Source organism: Mytilinidion resinicola (genome assembly GCF_010093595.1).
Source record: "Mytilinidion resinicola strain CBS 304.34 unplaced genomic scaffold BDZ99scaffold_1, whole genome shotgun sequence".
Lineage (NCBI taxonomy): Eukaryota > Fungi > Ascomycota > Dothideomycetes > Mytilinidiales > Mytilinidiaceae > Mytilinidion > Mytilinidion resinicola.
Window position 1 is genome coordinate 2,210,566 of NW_022985437.1, and position 19,528 is coordinate 2,230,093.

The 19,528-nt window shown below is 46.5% G+C and overlaps 6 protein-coding genes across 6 annotated transcripts; 2 read left to right on the plus strand and 4 right to left on the minus strand.

Annotated features, from left to right (window-relative positions):
• Positions 1–660: 660 nt before the first annotated feature.
• BDZ99DRAFT_348871 (uncharacterized protein) lies at positions 661–1,161 on the plus strand (the record flags this gene model as incomplete). Its single annotated transcript, XM_033714473.1, has 2 exons — positions 661–864; positions 964–1,161. Coding segments are annotated over 2 exons (402 nt in total), but the record flags the coding sequence as incomplete, so codon positions are not given.
• A 152-nt stretch (positions 1,162–1,313) lies between these two features.
• BDZ99DRAFT_375073 (kinase-like protein) lies at positions 1,314–1,694 on the plus strand (the record flags this gene model as incomplete). The annotated part of the gene is made up of 1 exon (XM_033714956.1): positions 1,314–1,694. A coding segment is annotated over one exon (381 nt), but the record flags the coding sequence as incomplete, so codon positions are not given.
• Positions 1,695–4,225: 2,531 nt separating this feature from the next.
• On the minus strand, positions 4,226–5,746 carry BDZ99DRAFT_565297 (uncharacterized protein; the record flags this gene model as incomplete). The annotated part of the gene is made up of 5 exons (XM_033727459.1): positions 5,046–5,746; positions 4,854–4,994; positions 4,751–4,804; positions 4,529–4,702; positions 4,226–4,476 (listed from the first exon to the last, which is right to left on the minus strand). Exons 1-5 carry the CDS (start codon positions 5,668–5,670, stop codon positions 4,226–4,228), a joined length of 1,245 nt encoding a protein of 414 aa, XP_033584537.1. The 5' UTR covers positions 5,671–5,746.
• Positions 5,747–7,839: 2,093 nt separating this feature from the next.
• On the minus strand, positions 7,840–8,497 carry BDZ99DRAFT_19130 (uncharacterized protein). Its single transcript, XM_033713146.1, has one exon. The coding sequence runs from the start codon at positions 8,330–8,332 to the stop codon at positions 7,880–7,882; it is 453 nt and encodes a 150-aa protein (XP_033584538.1). The 5' UTR covers positions 8,333–8,497; the 3' UTR covers positions 7,840–7,879.
• Positions 8,498–10,177: 1,680 nt separating this feature from the next.
• BDZ99DRAFT_19149 (uncharacterized protein) lies at positions 10,178–11,813 on the minus strand. Its single transcript, XM_033713150.1, has 3 exons — positions 11,564–11,813; positions 10,261–11,514; positions 10,178–10,202 (listed from the first exon to the last, which is right to left on the minus strand). The coding sequence occupies exons 1-2, from the start codon at positions 11,679–11,681 to the stop codon at positions 10,475–10,477; spliced, it is 1,158 nt and encodes a 385-aa protein (XP_033584539.1). The 5' UTR covers positions 11,682–11,813; the 3' UTR covers positions 10,178–10,202; positions 10,261–10,474.
• Positions 11,814–13,633: 1,820 nt separating this feature from the next.
• BDZ99DRAFT_19201 (uncharacterized protein) lies at positions 13,634–14,760 on the minus strand. Its single transcript, XM_033713158.1, has one exon. The coding sequence runs from the start codon at positions 14,578–14,580 to the stop codon at positions 13,900–13,902; it is 681 nt and encodes a 226-aa protein (XP_033584540.1). The 5' UTR covers positions 14,581–14,760; the 3' UTR covers positions 13,634–13,899.
• Positions 14,761–19,528: the final 4,768 nt, after the last annotated feature.

Here is a 19,528-nt window from a genome sequence, read left to right on the forward strand (position 1 = left end):
ATCCAGGGCTGGGGTAAGACTCACGTGATGGCGCGGTTCTTTCCGGCGGACGGGATGTCGCTACACCGTCACACGCTAAACTACTCGCATATGCTTAGCGCGGTTATGGGTTGGTAGGGTGCAAATCCACTACCGACCGTTGCTAATGCAAGACAATCCTCTCCCATCCAAGCGCGTCTCAGAGGCAGGTATATCAGCCATGGATTGTCCCACACACTGGAGAGTACAGTCCTGTTCATTCCTCTGCTACTTGGCTTTCATATTCTCCTCACTAAACTCTCATCACTGCCTGACACCATGTATGACCACAGTGTCTTCGCGGTCCTGACCGCCAATGACGGGAAAAACAAGGCGAACAGTGCCTTCAAGCTGCCGGAGAACTCGACGTGGTTCCGCCCGTCAGTTGGAGGCGTCGCCATAAAGCCCACCATTGACAGCCGACAGGCCACTCCCTCCGAAGATGGGGAGTCTGACGAGGAAGAGCTCAGCGTTGTGGACCGCCTCGTTGTGACTTTCGATGAGCTGCTCGAGAATGAGAATTTTGAGAACGGGCTACAGTTGGGCACAAACCCGATTTCGTCTCATATCCTCCTGGGGCACCGAGGGACAAAAGGAGTCAGCGCGAAGCAGTGCAACATTACCGTGGATGATAACCTTTGCATCTGGCTGCACGATTACCATTCGGCGCACGGGTCCGCAGTTGGCTACAACGGCCAGAACCAAAACGAGGTGCGGAAAAGCGAGACATGGATTCTGGCATTCGAGCCCGGCGAAGAGAATCCCTTCGGGGAGATCACTATCCATTCGGGAAGTCTTGCCGTCGAGATTAAATTTGTCAACCACACAACAGCAGACCCTCAATACGTCGAAAACTTGCGAACATTCGTCAGGAAGTGCAAGGAAGCAGCCCAAAAGAGCAAGGAAGACCTTGCGGCCGTTAGTGGACTTGGCTTGAGCAGCGAGCCGTCCACAGAGGCGCCGACGGAACCCCGGACCATCAATGACACGCCCATCTACTTCCATGACCAACTTCTTGGAATAGGTGGATTTGGCGAAGTCCACAAGGTTATCAGGATACGCGATGGGAAGGTTCTCGCCGCCAAGACATTCATACCTCCAGCCAACGATAAGAAAACGACGAAGTTGGGCGAAAAGCCAGCCAACAAAAAGAGGAAATTGGATGAGATAGTCGACCCCATGTGGCTCATAGGGATACGGAGAGAGTTTACTCTGATGAAGGAAAACCCTCATGTAAGTACGCTGCAAGTGTGTCCGCTTCGACCACGCTGCTAATCGTCGAGCAGGCCAACGTGATGCAGGTGTTTGAATTTCGAGAGGCACCAGAACCCATGATCGTCATGGAATATTATCCCGATGGGAACATGGTGGACGCCCTCGTCGTTGACGATGAGAGACGTATCAGTGCTGCAGGACAGATTCTAGACGGTCTCAGTCACCTCCATGCAAAGGGGTTGGCACATCGCGACCTGAAACCCGAAAACTTTTTGGTCAAGTTGAGGCCGTTCCAGGTCGTCATCACTGATTTCGGCTTGTCTAAAGTCGTACCCGATACCACCCTGCTGAAGACTTTCTGCGGGACTCTAAAGTACGCGGCACCGGAGGTGTTCCCCGGTCTCAGCGACGGCCACGGGCCCGAAGTCGACGTTTGGTCCTTAGGTGTCATCATTTTCGAATGGATATATGGCGTCCCAACGCTTCCAGCTTCTCCCCAACCGAGAAAGAAGCAGGCAACAATCACGACTGAGCAGTGGTACGATTGGGTTGCGGATTGGACAACGCTACTCCTCAAGCGGCTGAAAGATGAAGACGAAGGCCAGTTGACCGAGATGCTCTTTCATATGATCGACGTCAATGCTAGGAAACGATGGCCTACGAACATGTGTTTGGCGCTGGGGTTTAAGAATGGCTTATTCAAACGGAGGAGGGGTGACGGTCTCGTCATTTGTATGAACGACTCGTACGACCCTATCGTGCCAGCCGAGGAAGGAAATGAGGGAACACAAACGCCGACTGCGGCATCACCGTCGGTCCGGGCGTCGCCGCCGCAATCACTGGCAAGCATCGACCCTGAAGTCACCATCATACCGGGGAGCATGTGGGACGGCGAAGGACCTTCGAGTTCGCGTAGAACATCTCTTTCCATGGCCACCAACCCGCAGCACAGGTTATACCACTCAAACCTCCTCTAGGATAGGCAAGGCTAGCTCGCTTATATGCGGATTATCCTACGCAGAGGCGGTTAGGTTTCTCAGACAGTAGTATAGCACGTGCAAAGGTACCCAATGGGTTTCCGGCTTCCAAGTGATCCTGGATAAAGACAATGAGATTGTGAGGTCCTGAGAGGAAATATTCAGGGCGATTTCTTCGTGGCTTGGGAGGGTGAGGAGCAGCGGTGTACGAGGATAGAGAGCTTAGCGGGTTGGGGTGTGGTGGAGGAGGTCTATTTTTAGTGGAGTCACGTGGCGCACGAGTGATGAAAACTTTGCTAGCTACCACAACAAGCTTAAATCCATCAATGCGACGCTAGAAGCCGATGACTAGGTGGCCTGCACTGCGTGCGAAAGCTTTCGTGACGCAAATTGGATATGATTCCAGTATACACTAGCTGCCCTGCACCCTCTCTACGTAGAGGCAAGAAAATAGATGAGATGTAAATGTCGCGACTGCTTGAATTCGACTGTTAAACTTTAACGAACCGCCCCAAGCGTGTATCGCAAGAGGGAATTCGCATGGAGGTCTTCTGGCCAGCCACGTTTCCATAGTTCAGCATGTGACGGCGGCATGGAAGGTCGGGCACTAATGCAGAATGCGCGACATCGCTTCCGGTTGGACTGGACGAGGTCTACCCCTCCTCGTGACCCGTTTGATGTTGGGCGCCGACGTAATCGAAAATTACCTCAGCCATATGTCTCTGACCCCAATTTATACCGCAAATAGAGGTATATGCAGGCTTTCTTCTGCTGCATACTCTTCGGTTGGCACGAGACTTGTGAGCAATTCTGGTACCCTCCCCTTAGTACAACGGCCGGCCGATCGAATCGCGTCCTCTGGACATCCGCTGTTAGGAGAGCTTGCTTCGCAATCCAACGCCATACTCGGTGGGCTTCGGGAGTTGACGGGAGCGCAACAAGTCGCATTTCATCTTCCTGGTTCATACATCGTGTGCGGATTCTGCCTGGACTGCGAAAAGGCAGCCGCTTGTGATTTCCTCGATGAAATTTGTCGTCAGGCACCAACGCTCGAGGATCGAATCGACCTTTTTCACGTCCCCGCAAGTCTTTACTTCCACTCCACTTCGCTGAGCGTCGGTGCTGCAGTTCATTAACAGGCACGAAGCCTCTCTGTGTCTCGAGGCTCACACCCACCTCTTCTTTGCGCTTCTAGCCCTGCCTCCTTCGCGATCACCCTCACGCACGCCGCACACCGCACACCTTAGGTTCTCTGGTTTCACTATTCGGCTTTGCGCATACAGCCGCAGCCCTCTTCTGACATCTCGTCTGCGCAAGTTGAGTAATAACTAGGTTACTCTCGTCCTCTCTAGCCTCTATACTAATACTTTCTACTCTGTAGTAGCGGCTCTAGTACACGATTCGATTCATTCCTCCCTTGCGCCGCGCACCGTTGCCCTACCGCATTCCACACGTCGCACTTAGCGTATTCTATTAAGGACGAAGAGGGTGCATTAAAATACTGGAGACTCAACCTCGGCTTTTGCATTCTACTGTCTCACAAAAGGCGCAACCACATTCTCCACAGCCAAGGTAAATACCAGTATGAGCCTCTCCATCAAACATACTGTCCGCGCAGCGACTTATATTGTATAGGCGATAGTCACGTTCATCGGGGTCGCACCCACGAGCAGGCAGGATCTTCAGCACACTTTATTGTGATTATGGCGGTCAGACATTTTAAATTTCATTTACACCCTTAAACTACTTATAGCTGACATATGTGTACCTATGTAGATAGGCGACGAAGCTCTTGCTGGAACCGATGAAACGATCCAGCTCCATAATTTCCCTCCAGACCCCACCAACGAAAGGAAGATATGGTTCAAAGGCTACTATCTTTCCATCTACAACAAGCAAACAGAACATTACGAAAAGCATATAGTCAACTCGCCCTCTACAACCGAACATAAGGATTATACGGTGCCAGCCGGCTATGCTGTTTACGTCAGAGCTGCTAGCGTATATTTCGAAGTCTAGGAGGAGATTTCTATTTGTCCCCCGAAGAACTTGGTTAGACGGTATCCGTCGTCGTTGCCACACCAGATGGTAAAGGAGACATCCTGTCTGTTATCCTTCGGAAATAAACTTGGCCAGCATCCTGTCGTCTCCATATTTTCGCTTCTTTCCCAGTTCCATAGCCGGCTATTCTGGACGGCTGTTCTGAATGGCTCGGGCATTTTTACTATGTCGCTAGCGGGTGCATTTGTGTACATATCCTTCATTTCTGTTGATAGATTGTTAGCAGTGCCTTGTACATATTCAAAGTTTCCCCTCACCCCTGTTTTCCCCGAATGGTGGTAATGAATCAACTGCTGCCAGCCTCTGTTGCTCATATCGCAGTAATGAGTGATGACTCTCGCAAAGTGGTGGCTGTTGCCGCTGTTCGTGAACGAAGGTGCCATCACTATTAGTGATAACAGTTTGCCTGTAATTCCGATCCTGCGTTTGATCTGTCGCTAATTAGTCTTGACCAAATGCAGAGGAGGTTTAATATATACCACTATTTAAGGATGGCGCGGGAAGTGCCATTTGGTGTAGATTTGGCAACTGAGCTATTTTGAGGTCAGTGTTGCTAACATTTATAAGATGAATGTCACATACTTGTCCCGGAGGCATATTGAATAGATGGAGTCTGAGTAGTCAATTCGCCAGTCTGCACTAGCGATGCTTGAATCTCTGGTGCGGGTCCGTCGGAGTCATCCATCCTCCGACGGCGTTGCTCCCTACGCTGGGAGATCTTTGCTACTCACTGGTCAGTGAGGACACTGGGAATTCACGTGGAAGTTATCATACCACGAAGATTCCTAAACTCATCACACATTGGTCTTTCCATTTCCAATTCGTCCATAATGTCGACTATGTCCTCAGGCCAATCCTGCTCTTCCTCTTCTTTCACTAGCTTGATGAGGCCATCGAAAACTTCCAAGCTAGATTCAGTCCAGACTTTGGTTGGGTAACTTGTTGACAGGGCGATCACACCATGAGGGTGGCTTTCACACAAACCACGGATAGTACCAATCCTGAGGAGGTTCGTGGCCATCACAGATTTAGTGCTTCTGCTTTTGTACTCTGCCTCTCTTGGCGGTCCGAATATCAACCTGAAGTTCGCCTTAACAGTCCGTGATGAATCCAATTCGGTGGTATCTAGTATCTTTCGCTTGGTTGAGTCTGCCTGGGTCTTGAGCGTGTGAATTTCAACTTGTACGCGTTCTCGACACGCTGCAGCAGCGCTTTGGGTCTCTCGTTGGATCTTGGTCACAGCATCGATCAATTTCGAAACCCATGTAGCAATCTCGTTAGCTTGACTCGTCGCGAGATCCGCCGACTTCGAGAGATACACCGACATCGCATCGAACCTTTTAGTCTGTTCCATCAGCGTTGAGATAGCGTGAGCGCCTTGTGTCAGTTTAGTTGCCATCTTCGGAGATGGCCGCCGTTAAAGTGTTTTTTGAATTTTCGTCTTCCAGAAGCTGGCGACCGGTCGGTAGTTTAGTTTCCAGAAACTTGCGAGAGAGGTCTCAGAAACAGGGCGGTGGGGGCGTTAAATAGTTAGTTTTTAGAAATTCCCAACAGTTTGGCACTACCCGCTTTCGCTTGCCCTCAGCTGACAGGCCGGCATCGGCTCCACCAAACACCGGACGATCCACGCAGCCGACCTCATCGCAATTTACGCGATCCAAGGTTGTGGCCGGGAAGCACCCTTCGTATCTGCCTGCCTTTTAACCCGGTCTGGATCCGAGTCTGCATCATGGGCGCTACCTCACGTTTCCATGCCAAATGCAGGCTGAGTCTTAATGCGTGAGCAAGTCTCGGTACACGCGACGGACTAGTACGAGTGACGGACCTGTTGAATGTCACGGTTAATGGTGGCTGAAACAATGTGATAAGGGATGAGAATGGATACATATATGAGGCACCCCGCCCATCCATAGCCAGACAATTAATGAAGACACAATCACTTGCTCAACACGCATCTCGTACTAGCCCGGATTCTGCCGAATTTGTACTGGTATGTGAGTCGTACCGGCTCTAATCTTTGATTGAATATACTATTCCTAAAGGCCAACTCTTTGTACCAGTACAGATATAAGCTACTTGGTACGCATCTATAACAGTCCTAATTCTGCCAATTTGTATTGGTATACCGACTAGTTAAATATACTGCTCTTAAATAACTTCCGTACGGGTACATTACGGCATAAGCCTGATGGGGCTTAATATCGAACACGTGACTTAGTGAAAATTCAGGATGAGGCTGAACATTAAGTTTGTAGCATAGTTAATATCTAAGCAAGATAGTGCAGCACTTTAGCACTTGCATTGACGCTTGTAAACAACTAAGCCTGTAGGGCCAAAACTGCGCCTACATGGAGCAATAGGCAACGCGACCACATCTTGGATGTGCAAAAGCCGTGTGTGGTTCGATCCTCACATACGAACGCTGGAGTCTAGGTATGGCGAAAGATTACAAGGGTGCGGCCGGTGCGGGGTGGCCGGGATCTGGTCTTATATCTCATCCATGTAACTAAGAATACCCTAGTTGCCATGATAGACCTAGTACAATATAGGTTTAGGCGCGGGCATCAAAGGGACGCAACCCTCGGCTCAGGCAGCTCACCGGAGCAACTGGAGCAGCGTGAGCATGCCCTAAGTAGCCTGTTCCGGCTCCTTCTAGGGCCCAGACAAGCTCCCGGCTGAAAATGCCCCAACTGAAGTTCTGCCAAGCCTGTTGCCTGCTGCCTTGAACGCCAGCTAAACGGTAAAGATCCAGGCGAGACGGTACGCGAGTAATCTCCCTAGTCTTTTATATGGCATGCGCGCCTTACACCAACCACAGCTGGTTCCTGTTCGAGAGGATGCCGTTTGCGGCATGCTGTAGAGCAACACATGGATGCAGCTGCAGCTCCGGCTACTGTGGAGCGAATTCCTATCAGCGCGGGGCAGGCGTACGTCTCACCGGTGACGTCTGCATTGGGATGGTCCATGGACGTACGCCTCACCAAATCTGAAAGTGGAACAGTCCCAATATTTGCATGCATTTTCCTGAAAGCAGTGTTGGTGGTGCTAACACATCTATGCCGGGCAGTTTTAGAAATGATATAAAGGCCGTATACACCCTCACTCCAAGCTGGCACCCAAATACTAGTCAGGCGTTCTGCACTCACGACACGTTTACAAGGTGCTCCTTTACTATAATCCCGAGGATAAAGTGCTACGAACACCTTCGTCCAGCATTGTAAACCTACGAGCCCAAAGTCGTACTCCTATTTCAAGTAAGGTAAGTTCAAAAATCGGAGAATTTCTCAAATGTGATGCTTACCGGATGAGTGAACAGGCTTGAGCAGGGAGGGCACCATGTGTGAAATAAAAACCTTACGATGGCACCAATGTGGATGTGCAGACTGCGATCTTCCTACGAAGTGTGATAAGGATATTCAGGATCCGTACGGATGTCCGAATGTGCACTGGGTGGAGAGGCCACGGAGGCCTGGGCACTGTGGTTGTTTAGCGGAGACACCACCAAGCTCGTCAGCAAGCGATAATTGAGATCAGAGTTCTGCGCATTTGCCAAAAGGTATCTTGAATAAATCCGCATCTGCGATTATGTTTATATCTCAAGCTGGTTCCTAAGCACGTCCCTTTCTCCGAACATCTGTTCGACTTGGAAAACTGATATTATGTTCGAGATTTATCTCTCTCCACCACTTCACCGTCTCGTTCACCTTTGGCGATATGGCTGGACTGGCCAGTCGCTTGACTATCAAACGTGAATCGCTGCATTTCACATCAAAAGCCATAACATTAGGTCCGTCCGCATCTAAAGGCACACCGTAGTCAAAAACAATGTCCACTCGATCCGAACCCTTCCTGTCTGAAATCTTTGTAATCAAATGGCAAATTTCAGTTGTGTCGGTCCTCCCGGATATTTGAGTCCAGAATTGCTCGAGTAACTCGGTGTCAGCCTTGTCAACGGAAGGGTGAATCTTCTCAAGCTGGACTGGGCGAGTACGGATAAGAAACCGTACTGGACGGCTTAAACGGCCAATTAAAGGCGAAGCCATAGCGTCCTCTCGCCTCATAATCTGTGGGAACCGGGTGATCGCAGGAAGTGGGTGGTCGTGGGAAGTGAGTGATCGCAGGAAGCGGGTGGCCGTAGGAAGCGGGTGGTCGTAGGAAGCGGGTGGTGCTGGCGTGCTGACTCACATAAGCGCAATGCAAACACCAAGGGCCCGCAAATGGTAAGCTCAACATCACGTGAGAAGACCGCCGTGGCAGAGAACTAGACACCTGCACCACCACCGCCACTTCACCCAGCAATCTTTTTTTTCCAGAAGTTGCTTGTCTACGCTAGTCTACTCTAAGCCCGGATTATTTTCGCGACCTCTACATTCAAACCCCGGATGCTCCTCCCGAGCAATGATTCAACTATCAATACGCCGCCCTAGGCGGCCACCTTTTAAGAGTAACTAATTACCTTACTTTTTACTATGAGTTTAACTGTGCACTTCTGCGGAGAATGACAACTAGCCAATTAGCGCTTGTTCGCTCGCACTAATGCCGAGCGTACTGCCATCTGTGCCAGCAAACGAGCGCTAATTGGCTGGTTGTCATTCGCTGCCGGACTTGTGCGCGATAGGATTATGGCGCCGAAGCATGTATTCCTCGTTTCGCCACCTCTTCTGCCCGCCTTGTGTGGGTGTTCCGTCATTGCCGTCATTGCCGAGGTAATAAGGGTTAGCGACCTCAGGGCCTGGATGGCGCTGCCCCGCAAATAGGGAGGAAATCCGCGGCTGCAAATAGCACATTATTGGTCCCAAATTGGAGCGATATGCGGGGCACAGGCCGACCTTTCCGCGAGACGCAAAAGAGCAGACGTAAAAGCAAAATCAAATGCAGACACATTAGTGAACATAGATGATAAGCGGATAGGAGTTTCTACGTACAAAAGACTAATCGCCCTACTATAATCGCGAAAGATATAAGCTCTTCCTATTGAAGTAGCTCATCAGCTGGGGCTCTGCGTGGCTGCGTTGAAACTTCCCGGTTCACTTTGGTCGTCACAATGATTCAAATCAAAAGAGAAGCCCAAGTGCGATGCGATTTTGAATACTTTGTTCTACCAATAAGCTACATCAAGCCTCTCGAAACCAGCTTCAGGTTCGCGAAACTTCAGCGCAGCCCCTTGAAAGATTTAAGACGTGGGAATTTGGCCGACATCATGAAATAAGCGCTGAACAAAGGTGCTACTCTTACTTGATAACCTTTCGCAAGTTCAAATGGAGTCCAAGGAGGATTGAGTCAACTGGGCCCTTAGGGCGCGAGTGCGTTGGTCAGTCTTCAGACGAATCGACACTTATCAAATCGATTGAGAGCCAAAGGCGTTGGTGACCATTCTCTTTACCCCAACCCGCTATATGCGAAGAGCAGCCAGTTGGAAAAAGCTTGATCTTGGAAGGCATCACTGGAATACCATTCTCAAGGTGGGATGGAGTCTGTACGAGATTCGCGACAGAAACCATTCTTCAATATCAACCCGGGGCGGATCGAATAATTGCAAGCATAGAGATGCACTGTCGTTTATGAGCAGGGGCTGCTGTCCGGTAATAGGAGAGCCGGTCTTGGCTCTTTTCACCTCGAATTCTCCTCAACGAAGCGTACGTTACAGGTCCTCGGAGTGGTCTCGTAAGATAAACGCTGTTCAAGAGGCAGAGCGTTCCTGAAGGTACAGGCAATCGATGCTTTGAGCGACTCACTCTCCTGACTTTCACGTCCTTCCAGTGTTGGAGTTCGGGAGTATCAAAGGCTTTGACTTGGGCGCGCTCGCAGAAAACGCTTGTTTCTCTGTCAGAGTTGTTGCCGCTAGAAGATTATCATAGTGATGGTGGAGAGGTTCCGAGCGTCTCTTGCGTATGCGGATGAGTGTTTGACGTGGCGAGCGTAGTAGTTTAACTATGTTTGCGGATGTGAGTACCCGAGCTCGCTGGAGATATCTCACGGCGGGTAGTACCTATCTACACCCTCCGACATGGCAACATTACCCCTTCACCACAACGTGGAATCGCCCTAGGACTTGCGAAAATCCGAGCCGCGCGTCCAGCCCTGAAAGTCGTAGAAGCAGGTCCGATGCGACGCGGCCGAGCAATAGCCGTATAATATAACATGGCTTGGGCAGCATCGCCAAGGAGAGGGGGTACATATACTGATTTTGTCGTAGCGATGGATCATTTCTTTTGAAGCGTGTGCCAGCGCATCCGTACTGCGCCTGGGGTCCGATCTGGGAAGAGTTCAAATATATCCTTCCACTCCATGGCCATATTATTCCTGTACGCGAGTAACCGCTGGTCGTCCGACTCCAACCACGGAACGCGCGTTCGTTTGCGGAAGCGCATATCGCCTCTGTTGAACCTCGGATCAGTGCCTATAGCATGAGGTCTGTATTCCGTTGTGTCTTCGTCTGCATCCTCGTCCTCGTCCTCTTCGCCCATGTGGTTGTCTGCATGGTTAGCGTCATAATTCGCAGCATCGCTGTGAGGATTGCTCTTCTGGTCTGCACTGAGCATCGCCCAGCTTCGACGAGGATGCGAGTCTGATGCACCATCATCATATCGGCATCCCAATAACAACCATGAATCCTGCGATACCTGGGTTATCCGGATGATTTGACCTTTCTCTCCGAGAATGCTGGTGCCAAGCTCTCTCAGGTCTAGAGGCAATTTCGACTCATTGCAACGGACAATTGCTGTAACAATCGACAAGGCCTTTGGCACAGGGTAAAGAGTAACATCGGCTATCTGGTAAGCGGTGTTGGCGCTGAGTCCATCTCTAGCCTTCGCTCTTGGAGACGATGTTTGCGGGGAGCCAGACCGAGTCACGCTGTCTGTTCTGGGCCTAGACAGGTGTTCGCCATCGCCGCCATTCTGTAAATCAAGGAGGTCGCTTCGAGATAGGTCCGAGGTGTCGGCGCCGTTGCTGCTGCCGTTGCTGACAATTCGACCGTTATTGTTACCGGAATTGTGACCAGTCCTATCGTGCAGCGATGGAGTATCGCGATCTATTGGGGAGCCATTGTGTGAGTTGGGTTGTTTTTGTTGCTTCTGGGGCCGCAGGCCCTCGGTGCCGTCTTTGGCAGAATCATCGGAATTATAATCGATATCGTTGGGTGGACTAAGCTGATCGAGCTTCCGCTTGTTTGGGGTCGGTAACAGATCGCCTACTGTGTTCGCCTTCTTGCGATTACTCTCCCCATTGGCCGGTGAATTGTCTACATTTGTCAGTTTGAGATTGCTGTTACAGCAGCGTCTGGTACTCACTGAGGCTCTCTTCTTTATTAACTCTTAAAGACTCTTGATCGGCGGCCACGCACGTCCCGAGCGCCTGCCTAGACTGTAAGACAGCCGTAGCACTCATGCGCTTAGCTGGATCATCCATCCCGTCCGGCGCCGCAAATTCGGTATTGGTGTTGGGAGATGGGCGTCGGAGTAGTTCCTCCAGCGTAGGTAGCTCATCATCGCTACTGTCGTCTCCATTACCTGTTGGTCGTTAGACGAGACCATCGCATTAAAGGCGAAGTGCGTACCTAGCTCAGGACCTTCCCTATCAGCTTCGCTTCCCTCAGCTTCCGAGTCCGAATCGGACCCATCATCCTCGATGACTACCGGATGTTCTTCGTCCTCCCCATCTGCAGGTTCTCTGTTAGTGTATGAATTCAAGATTGGGATATTGTAACGTGCCTGAGTAAAGCAACCCTTGCGCCTTTGCTGCCCGCATTGTCGGCGAAAGAGGCCTCTCCTTCTCAGATTTGCTGCTCGGTGTCACCGCAGATCGGCAATCATGCAGAATCGCAGCCGGCTTTTTAGGAGGGCAGGTGTAGGAATTGATTTTATCAAGTGAAATCTCTAGAGGTATACGGAAAACGCGTTGAGAAGTTGCCATCGTCGCTGTCGCCATTCTGCAGTCGTTGCGCCGTTGGAGTCGCTGTTGCCTCGTGCCTTTCTGGCAAGCCTTGGGCGAGGGAAATGCCAGGGCTTATAAGGTCCTCTCTTCGTGCACAGCCTTCTTGTGCAGAATTAGCCTTCGAAAGACACCCCAGAATTCTCAGCAAATCAACGTACGTGATGCATGAATTGCAAGGGCTTCAGCTTGCCGCCTGATCAGCGCCATTAGGAAGCTATGGTCGAGTCATATCCGTCTATCCGGCCTGCCACATTCCAGCTGACACCATCGTGATGCCAAACCTTTCATCAGGGGGTTGGCGGCGGAGCAAACCCTCTGCCATCATTTGTTGAGTCAGGGCTAGACCAACACCCTCAGGGAGTGCTACGACCCTCTGCGCTGTATCGGATGATCCGTGTCGTGTCCGATGTACCGAAACAGGTGGTCATCAGATGTTCCGTGACTTCATGCATGCAGTCCTATGCCGCATCTGTTGGTGGCGGTGAGCGAGTGACCTGCAACGACCCACTGCGCTGCATCAGACAATTCGTGCCGTGTCTGACAGTGCCATGCCGTGACTGGTTGGGGGGGTGGGCCGATGGCCCTTGATGGGGATGGCCATCGTCTCGCTCTGCTGTCGATGTTCTCCTGAGCTCAACAACCGTTCCTTGCTGTGTCTGGCGAATGCGAGCGGATGAGCCACGTACACTTCATGCGCCCCAAAAGATGACACTCCCCGGAAGGACTGTCACCGAGTCGCGGTGCGGCATCTGGCGAGTGCATGCGCCTAGGGTCCGAAGGCGTCTTTCATGCAATGTTGGTGGGGGACTGCAGCCTACTGGAACTCCCGACCGCGAATCACTTGGTCACAGAGTGTGTTGGCGGACGCGGACGAGCGCCTCTAATCAGCAGGATGCTAGCAGGATGCGGAGCGAGCCTAGTGCGCCTTCGGGGTTCCCGTTTGATCCTGGCGAGGCCATCCTTTGTAGCGTTGGCATGTGAGGGCTGTGCCGTGAACTGTTGCTGTCGAAGCCAATGCCGCCTAAGCAACGTCAGCGTTCTGTCCCGCTCAAAGCACTGCTGCCCTCTGTACTCTGCGAGCCTGCGGCCGTTTGATTCCTCGTGAACTGTTCCCTCCCGGCTCTCTACAAGCTGCGATTCTGCATGATTGCCGACCTGCGGTGACGCCGAGCCGAGACCGACCAGAATGAAACGGAAAGCAAATGGCAAAGGCGGAGTGAGGCGAAGGGGACGCGCGTTGTGAGACAACTCCGCCTGGTCCAGGGGGCATATCCTCAGCCATGTCGTTCCCGGTGCTACCATGGTTGTAGCATGCATGGTGAGCGAAACGCCCTAGGGGACTGCATGAGGGGATACGTAGGATGTCGCGTGATGCTTGCTAAGCGCTGCCTCTGAGGTGGGCAATGCTCCGGTGAGAGCAGAAGCCTCCGCAGCCATGCCGGTGATTCGTCGCGCTCGCTGACGTTCGCAAAGTTTGCGCGGACCATGCACATGCGTGTGCCACATTGATCCGGAGGATCAGGAGTGACGTCCATCTGCCGATTGAGTGGTGCCTAGCACAGCCCCATGCAGCAGAGGTCCAGCAGCGGACTAATTACGGTCTGTGGAGCAGCTGGAGCTGATAAGCTGCGAGACACGGCGAGTCCGGGGCCAATAGCATATAGCCCATTCGGCAGAAGTGACGCCTGCATGATCAAGCACGGTCGCCGGCTGAAATAGAATGAAACGCAAGGTGGCCAGGGGTTATTTGGAGATACGAGGGAGCTTGCAGCGTCGAGGGGACTGAGGGGGCGGTGTCGCTTTGGGATGAAAACTGTCGAGAACACGAAGCAGGCAGCCGTGCTGACGTGGCAGTTCCCGTGGATCCTGTGGATCGGCGGCTACGGATACTGGCTCTCTGGAGGCGAAGGAGTGGCCTGAGTACGGGGCGGGGACGCCTTCGAGTATCGTGAATGCCGGCAAGCCTGAATGGGAGTCTCCCGGGATCGAGCGGCAGCAAGGAGGGACGAACGGCTATTGTGATTCTAGCGGCGAGAGTAGGAAACGGACGTTTCGTCCATCGTGACGATGAGAGTGTGAGGGAGGAATTCGCTGTCGGAGTGCCCGAAAGGCGCTGCGCTATCATCAGTCTGAGACATGGAAATTGAGGGAAGTGGGTACGGCTTGCATGTGCGCATGGGGCGGCTGGCGAAGACGAGGGCTGTGCAAAGGGGTTGCGGGTGGAGGGATAAGAGTAGAGAGAAAAGGATGAGGAGAGAGGGAGGGAAAATGACGGCGAAGGGAGGCCTTTTATGGCGGACGTTGAGGTCGATTGCCGGGTCGAGCGTAGCGCGAAAGCCGTAAGCGAGGCGCGGATTGCCCGAACGGGGTACATCCATTTCCTGATGCAGGCTTGCCGTCTGATTCTTTACTATTTAAATACTTCTATTATAGCTAATAGTTCCTTATTATAGATATTATAGTTTAGCTTAGCTATACTTAGCTTCTATAAGTAGAACGCTATAGGATACAGTTTCCCTTATTTATCTAATTAGTTAAGTATTGCTTTTACTGCCTTATCTAACGTATTGCTTTTAATAGTAACTAGTTTCTATAGGTTAAAGATTGCTAATACTGGTTTCGAAGTAAACCGTGCTTTTAACCTATTAAATACACCCTATACTTTTAGGGTCTATCTATATTTAATATTTTTTCTAGTAAGTTCTATAAGTAGCTCTATAATTTTCGAGTAGCCCTTAATAAACTGCCTATAGTAATTAGCTAACCCTAGAAATAACTATAGTTCCTTTAAATTTGCGGGCTCTAGCTATTTTTAGATAAAGAACACCTTACCTTCTTCTATTTTAATCTGTTCTAAACTAATAACGTATTCTAGGAATCCGACTTTCTGCCTATAGAACTTGCACTTATCCGGGTTTACTATAAGGTTATATTTTTTAAGTTTTTTAAGTACTTTTCGCACGTGTATTTTATATTCGCTTAGCGTTTCTAAGTATATAAAGATATTATCGAGGTATACTACTATAAACCGATCTAAGTAGCCCCTTAACGCTAAGTTAACTACTACCTAGAATATTACTAGCGCGTTAGTAAGCCTAAACAGCATTACTATATACTTAAAGTATCTATATTAAGTTCTAAAAGCTGTTTTCTACTTTTCTTTTTTTCTTATCTAAATTAAATAGTATTCTTTATATAGGTCTAACTTTATAAAGTACTTTACCTTATATAGTTAGTTTTTAAGTTCGGAAATTAAAGGTAATAGATAGCGGTTTTTAATTATAATCTTATTTAGTTATCTATAGTCTATATAAAGGCGTAGCTTACTATTTACCTTTAGGACGAATATTATAGGGTAACCTGCGGGCGATTCTAATAGTCTAATAAATCCTTACTTTAGGTTCTTTTCTAGGTATTTTTCCAGCACTTCTAGCTTATTCTAGGCTAGTAAATAGATTGGTCTAAACTGCGGTTATTTGCCTAGTACTAGGGGAATATAGTAATCCTAAGGTTAGTGCTTTAGTAATATATTCTAGACCTTTTCTATAAAAATTCCTTTAAATTTATTATATTCTTCTAGTATATTTAGTGCTTTTACTGCCTTAGCTAGCTGCCGGCTGCTTAGGGGTCTAGGCTACTATTAGCTTGCTGCCCTATCTTTTTTTTAGGCCTTTTTGCCTTTTAAGGTATCTATATTAATATTTTGTTTTTACTTAGGCTTATTCTAGTATAGGGTGGTTTTTAGTCCGCTTTCCGATTAAATCCTTACTTTACTAGACTTCTAATTAACTTAGGGGTTATACTGCCTTAGCTATAGTATACCTAAGATTATATTATATTTTACTGTATTAGTTATATCTATACTAATAGTTTCTCTATATTCCTTAATCTATATAATACCTAGTTAGGTTTCTATAGTTACTTACCTATTACTATATTATATAGGTATACTATCTACTATATATAGTCTATAGGGTCTGTTTTTCTATTACTAAGGGATTTAGTTTCTTTTAATAAAGTTATAGGATATAAAATTTCCTTACGCGCTACTATTTAGCAGTGCTCTCGCCGGGTTTCTATTAATTTTAACTAATAGGATTATATATCTATAGTTCTAAATAGGAATAGAGTTAGGCTATATTACCGGGTTTCTTTTTTTTTCTATAATATAGGCTTTTCCTACTAAAGTAGTAATAGTTGCGGTTTACGTTCCTTTATTCTTAGCTGCTCTATAGAACCTTATTCTTAGCTACTCTAGCTATTCTATTACTTAAGCGCCTGCTCGTTTTTTAGCTATTTTTATAGCTAATAATTCGCGTGTTTTATTTTGTAATATACTAGATATAAGTCCTAGTAGTATATCCGCCAGTTTTTACCTTTCCTATATTTTATTAGGTACTAAGGGTCTGTAACTATAGTAGCTACTTTTATAAGTTCGTTCTTCTTACCTATAATATAGTGCTCTATTTTCTTAAATAGTACTAGTTGCGTAATAATATAATATTTTATCTAATATAGGTACTATTCTTAATATTTCTTATATATTATATACTCGTTGTATTTATCCTTAATATAAAATACCTAAAATATCTATCTATAAAGTAGGTGGTTTCTATCCAGCTATTTATCTTCCTTATTATAGACGCCTATTTTACTAATAGGGTATAAAGCTTTATAGATTTTAATTTTAGTTTACCTTCTATATAGCTCTAGCGGCTTTTACTCTAGCCCTATACTAAATTTGCTATTACTAGACTAGTTTTCTAGTTTACGGTCTTTATTACTATTATAGTATTTCTTACTATCCTTAATAGGTAATTTGTTATTTAGTTTATTCTAGATATTTATACTCTTGCCTTCTAGTATATCTAACCTTACGCGTGTTTCTGCGTTAATAGTAGTTGTTATTAGTCTAGTAGCGGCTATTTTCGCACTTTTTTCCTTAATAAGTTATCTAGTAACTCTTTCTATAGCTTTTAGAAATTAGTAACTAGCTGGTTCTTTTAGCTCTGCGCCCGCTGTAGCGTTTTCGGCTTTTTATACTTTTTATCCTTTATTAAGGCGTGTAAGAATTTCTCTTGCGCTTTGCTTATATATAGCTATAACTCTGTTAACCTATACTTCCGTGTTTAGTAACTCGGCCTCGCTATTATCTAGTAGCTTAGGTACGTTAGTTTAGGGTTCTAATTAGGGTTTAATTATCTAGAACGCTTTATCCGTTTCTAATAGGTAGTTAATCTCTATACTTTTAACTTTTACGTCTGCGTAGTAGTCGTCTATAGGGTTGCTATTATACTTTTTATTTCTTATTATAGTAATAGTATATCCCCTTATCCTCTATATTAGATAGTACCCTATTACCTATTTATCTAACTAATAGGTAAAGTAGTTATTATTATAGCACGCGGTCTATAATATAGAATTATAGCGGTCTATACTTAGCTTTATTATAATAGCTGCTATTTAGGTGTTCCTAGAGCACTTATTCGCGAAGTATCCCTATTCTCCGTATAATAGGCATGCGCTGTTGCGTTTTTTCTCTTACCTTTCTTTATTAGTAATTGGTTTACCCTTTTAGTTATTGCGTTATTTTATAATATCGATTTTTATACAATTTCCGTAGTCGCGGTTAGTTATTCTTAGCTTTAGTCTAGCTAGTTGGGCGTAAAAACAAAGTCCTCTTTTATCTACCCGTTCTAGTTGTTGTTTATACTATTAACTGTCGATTTATATTGCTATTTCCTTAAGTTTATAGAGTGTTAAAGGCCTTTTACCTTATATAATTTTATTCTTAATATTTTCTTTAAGACCTCTATAGTATTATACTTATAGAGCTTTATCTTCCTATAATAGCTTAGACGCGATTTATATAAATTCTAAAGTATAGCGGCTAGTTAAGCCCTTCTGCTTTAGAACTGCTATTTTCTATTCCGCTGTCCGTTCTTTATTAGTGTCTCTAAAAGTTATCTAAAGTGCTAACTTAAAGTATCTGTAGTTGCTAAATATAATATTAGTTTCTAGTTTTCGATTATCTGCGTCGGCGTTGCCGAGCTAGTTTATAAGTATTAGGTTAAACTAGTTAAATACTTCTTTTTTTAAGAAGGTAGCTGCTATATAGACCTTATCTAATTTAAATTTAAAGTTGCTTTAGTTCGTGCGCAGGTATAGCCTTATCTGCGTTATAAACGCTTATAAAGCTTCTTTCTCCCTAGTAAACTTTTCGGGCTTATTTATTTTATAACCTCTATAGCTAACTACTCTAATAGTAGTAAGCTCCCCTTAAATAGTCTAGAAATTTCTCTATAGGGCCGTAATTTCTTTATCCTTAGTATTACTAGCTTCTTCTAGTATTTATATTTATATAAGTAATGCCTGTATACGTATTACTACCTTAGTTATAGTTAGGGTTAGTTTAGTAGTTATACTACCTAAAAGGGTTAGTAGGGCTATTTTAATTAATCGTCTATATATAACTCCTTTAATATAGCGGTGTTTAAAGTATAATAGGTTGTTTTTTCTATACCTTCTAAGTGTTTTATACTAAGGCAGGGTATAGGCAAGTTATTATTAGGGTGTAATAGTCTTTAAAAGGTAAGGTAATAATTAATTAAGGTCTAAAACGGGGTTATTACTTCTAATAGGTAGTATTAAAGTTTTAAGTTAAATATAAGGTTTCTATCTATATAAAGGAGCGTCCCTTTATACGAAAGCTCTATTCTAAGAAACCTTTTACTTATTCTGCTCTTAGAGCTCGCAGCCCTTAAGCGCCTTAAGCCCGATAAGCGCTTATTTAGCTCTATACTTACTTTTCTCTACGAGCCTAATAAGCTATTATATAACCCTGTTCTTATAATATCCTATTCTTAGATTATTCCCGTTTACTAGCAGTTTATAGGGGAATCTAGGATCCCTATATATTCTATATATAACCCTTTTAGTCCTATAACCTAGTTCTATATAATTAGTCTTATCTACTTACTTATCTCCGCAAGTGCCTCTGCGCTCGGGTTGTTCGTATTACAGGTTATAATACTTAATTATAAATAAGTGTTTTAGGAATCCCCTGCTAGTTAAAAAAGCTTATTAATAATAATAGGTTTGCTGCTAACCGCTTTACCTTAAGTATATAATTAAATAAGATTTGCTATATTATAAAAATAGAATTCTTAGCCTTATTATCTTTTTAAAAACAGCCTCTATTATAGTTTAATAGGCTTATCTTCTTTCTATTACTTTTATAGAACTGCTTTAGGTACTACTATACTAAATACTTTAGTACTTATTATTAGATATATACTACCGCCTGCGTAAAAGTAAGTAGT